Source organism: Brachycentrus maculatus, unplaced genomic scaffold (genome assembly GCF_059751285.1).
Source record: "Brachycentrus maculatus isolate JH-2025_06_01 unplaced genomic scaffold, ASM5975128v1 h1tg001510l, whole genome shotgun sequence".
NCBI lineage: Eukaryota > Metazoa > Arthropoda > Insecta > Trichoptera > Brachycentridae > Brachycentrus > Brachycentrus maculatus.
Window position 1 is genome coordinate 264 of NW_028282144.1, and position 1,079 is coordinate 1,342.

General features: G+C 36.3%; 1 protein-coding gene across 1 annotated transcript; it reads right to left on the minus strand.

Annotated features, from left to right (window-relative positions):
• Positions 1-433: 433 nt before the first annotated feature.
• Positions 434-838, minus strand: LOC148298903 (histone H2AX-like). The gene has a single exon (XM_088276547.1). The coding sequence runs from the start codon at positions 836-838 to the stop codon at positions 434-436; it is 405 nt and encodes a 134-aa protein (XP_088132673.1).
• Between the last annotated feature and the right edge of the window lie 241 nt (positions 839-1,079).

Sequence of the window (1,079 nt, forward strand, 5' to 3'; positions counted from 1 at the left end):
CGAAGAATATCTTCTCTTGGATTTGCACAACATCGACGAGATCTTTGTTCTATAATATTTTGGTACGGGCCTGAATTCGGCTCATATGAAACATATTGTAGTCTCCGTCGAATGTTTTCATCATTGTTTTTAGCAGCCGCCGATAAAACATCAGTGTTGGCTTATGAATATTTGACATGTTTCAGATTTGCAATTATATTTATATACAATTTAAATAGAGGATATTCAACATTCCACTTCCCAAACAAAAGTATAATTTAGACAAACATAAATTTCAAATAATGCCTGTTCTCGGCGTCAAAATAAATGGGATAAATAGATATAAAATTAAACATGTGAAATTTGATGTGAGATGAATATATATGCGTTTACTTGTTGGGTGTTCAGAAATGGCGAATATGGATGGAGTTGTCGAAGATAATTTGAATAAAAATCAAACAGCTTGAGAATCATTTCCGCTGCTTTCTTTACCACGGGCAGCGCCTCCACTGATGTTTGGTAAAACACCTCCCTCAGCGATGGTAGTACTGTGCAAAAGCTTGTTGAGCTCTTCGTCGTTCCTTATGGCCAGCAAGATGTGTCTAGGGACAATTCTTGTCTTTTTGTTGTCTTTGGCAGCATTTCCTGCTAATTCAAGGACTTCTGCGGCCAAATATTCCAAAATAGCTGCAAGGTAGACTGGAGCTCCAGCGCCCACTCTTTCAGTGTAGTGGGCATGTCTCAAAAGTCTCCCCACTCTTCCGACTGGGAATTGAAGTCCAGCTCTTGTTGATTTAGAGACTGCCTTTGATGATGTTGTTTTTGCTTTGCCAGCTTTTCCTTTTCCTTTGTTGCTCATTGTTTTTGAATCTGATTATACAGTTCGAACTAGCAGCAAATTTCAAATACAAATATTATCCAATGCCCAAAAAAGTACCCAATCATATTTATTCCCCTGATTTACGATTGCTCAAAACTATTGCTTTTATTTTGGAGATAAATTTAATTTCACTAAAACACACTTATTCTTGAATATTTCCATACTTTTACTCTCCTAATTTATAGTGAATTGTTGCTCGCAGAATTGAATAACAAAAAAT

Excerpts from the sequence above, each read along its gene's own strand:
- LOC148298903 (XM_088276547.1), bottom strand. The coding sequence starts at position 838 with ATGAGCAACAAAGGAAAAGGAAAAGCTGGCAAAGCAAAAACAACATCA.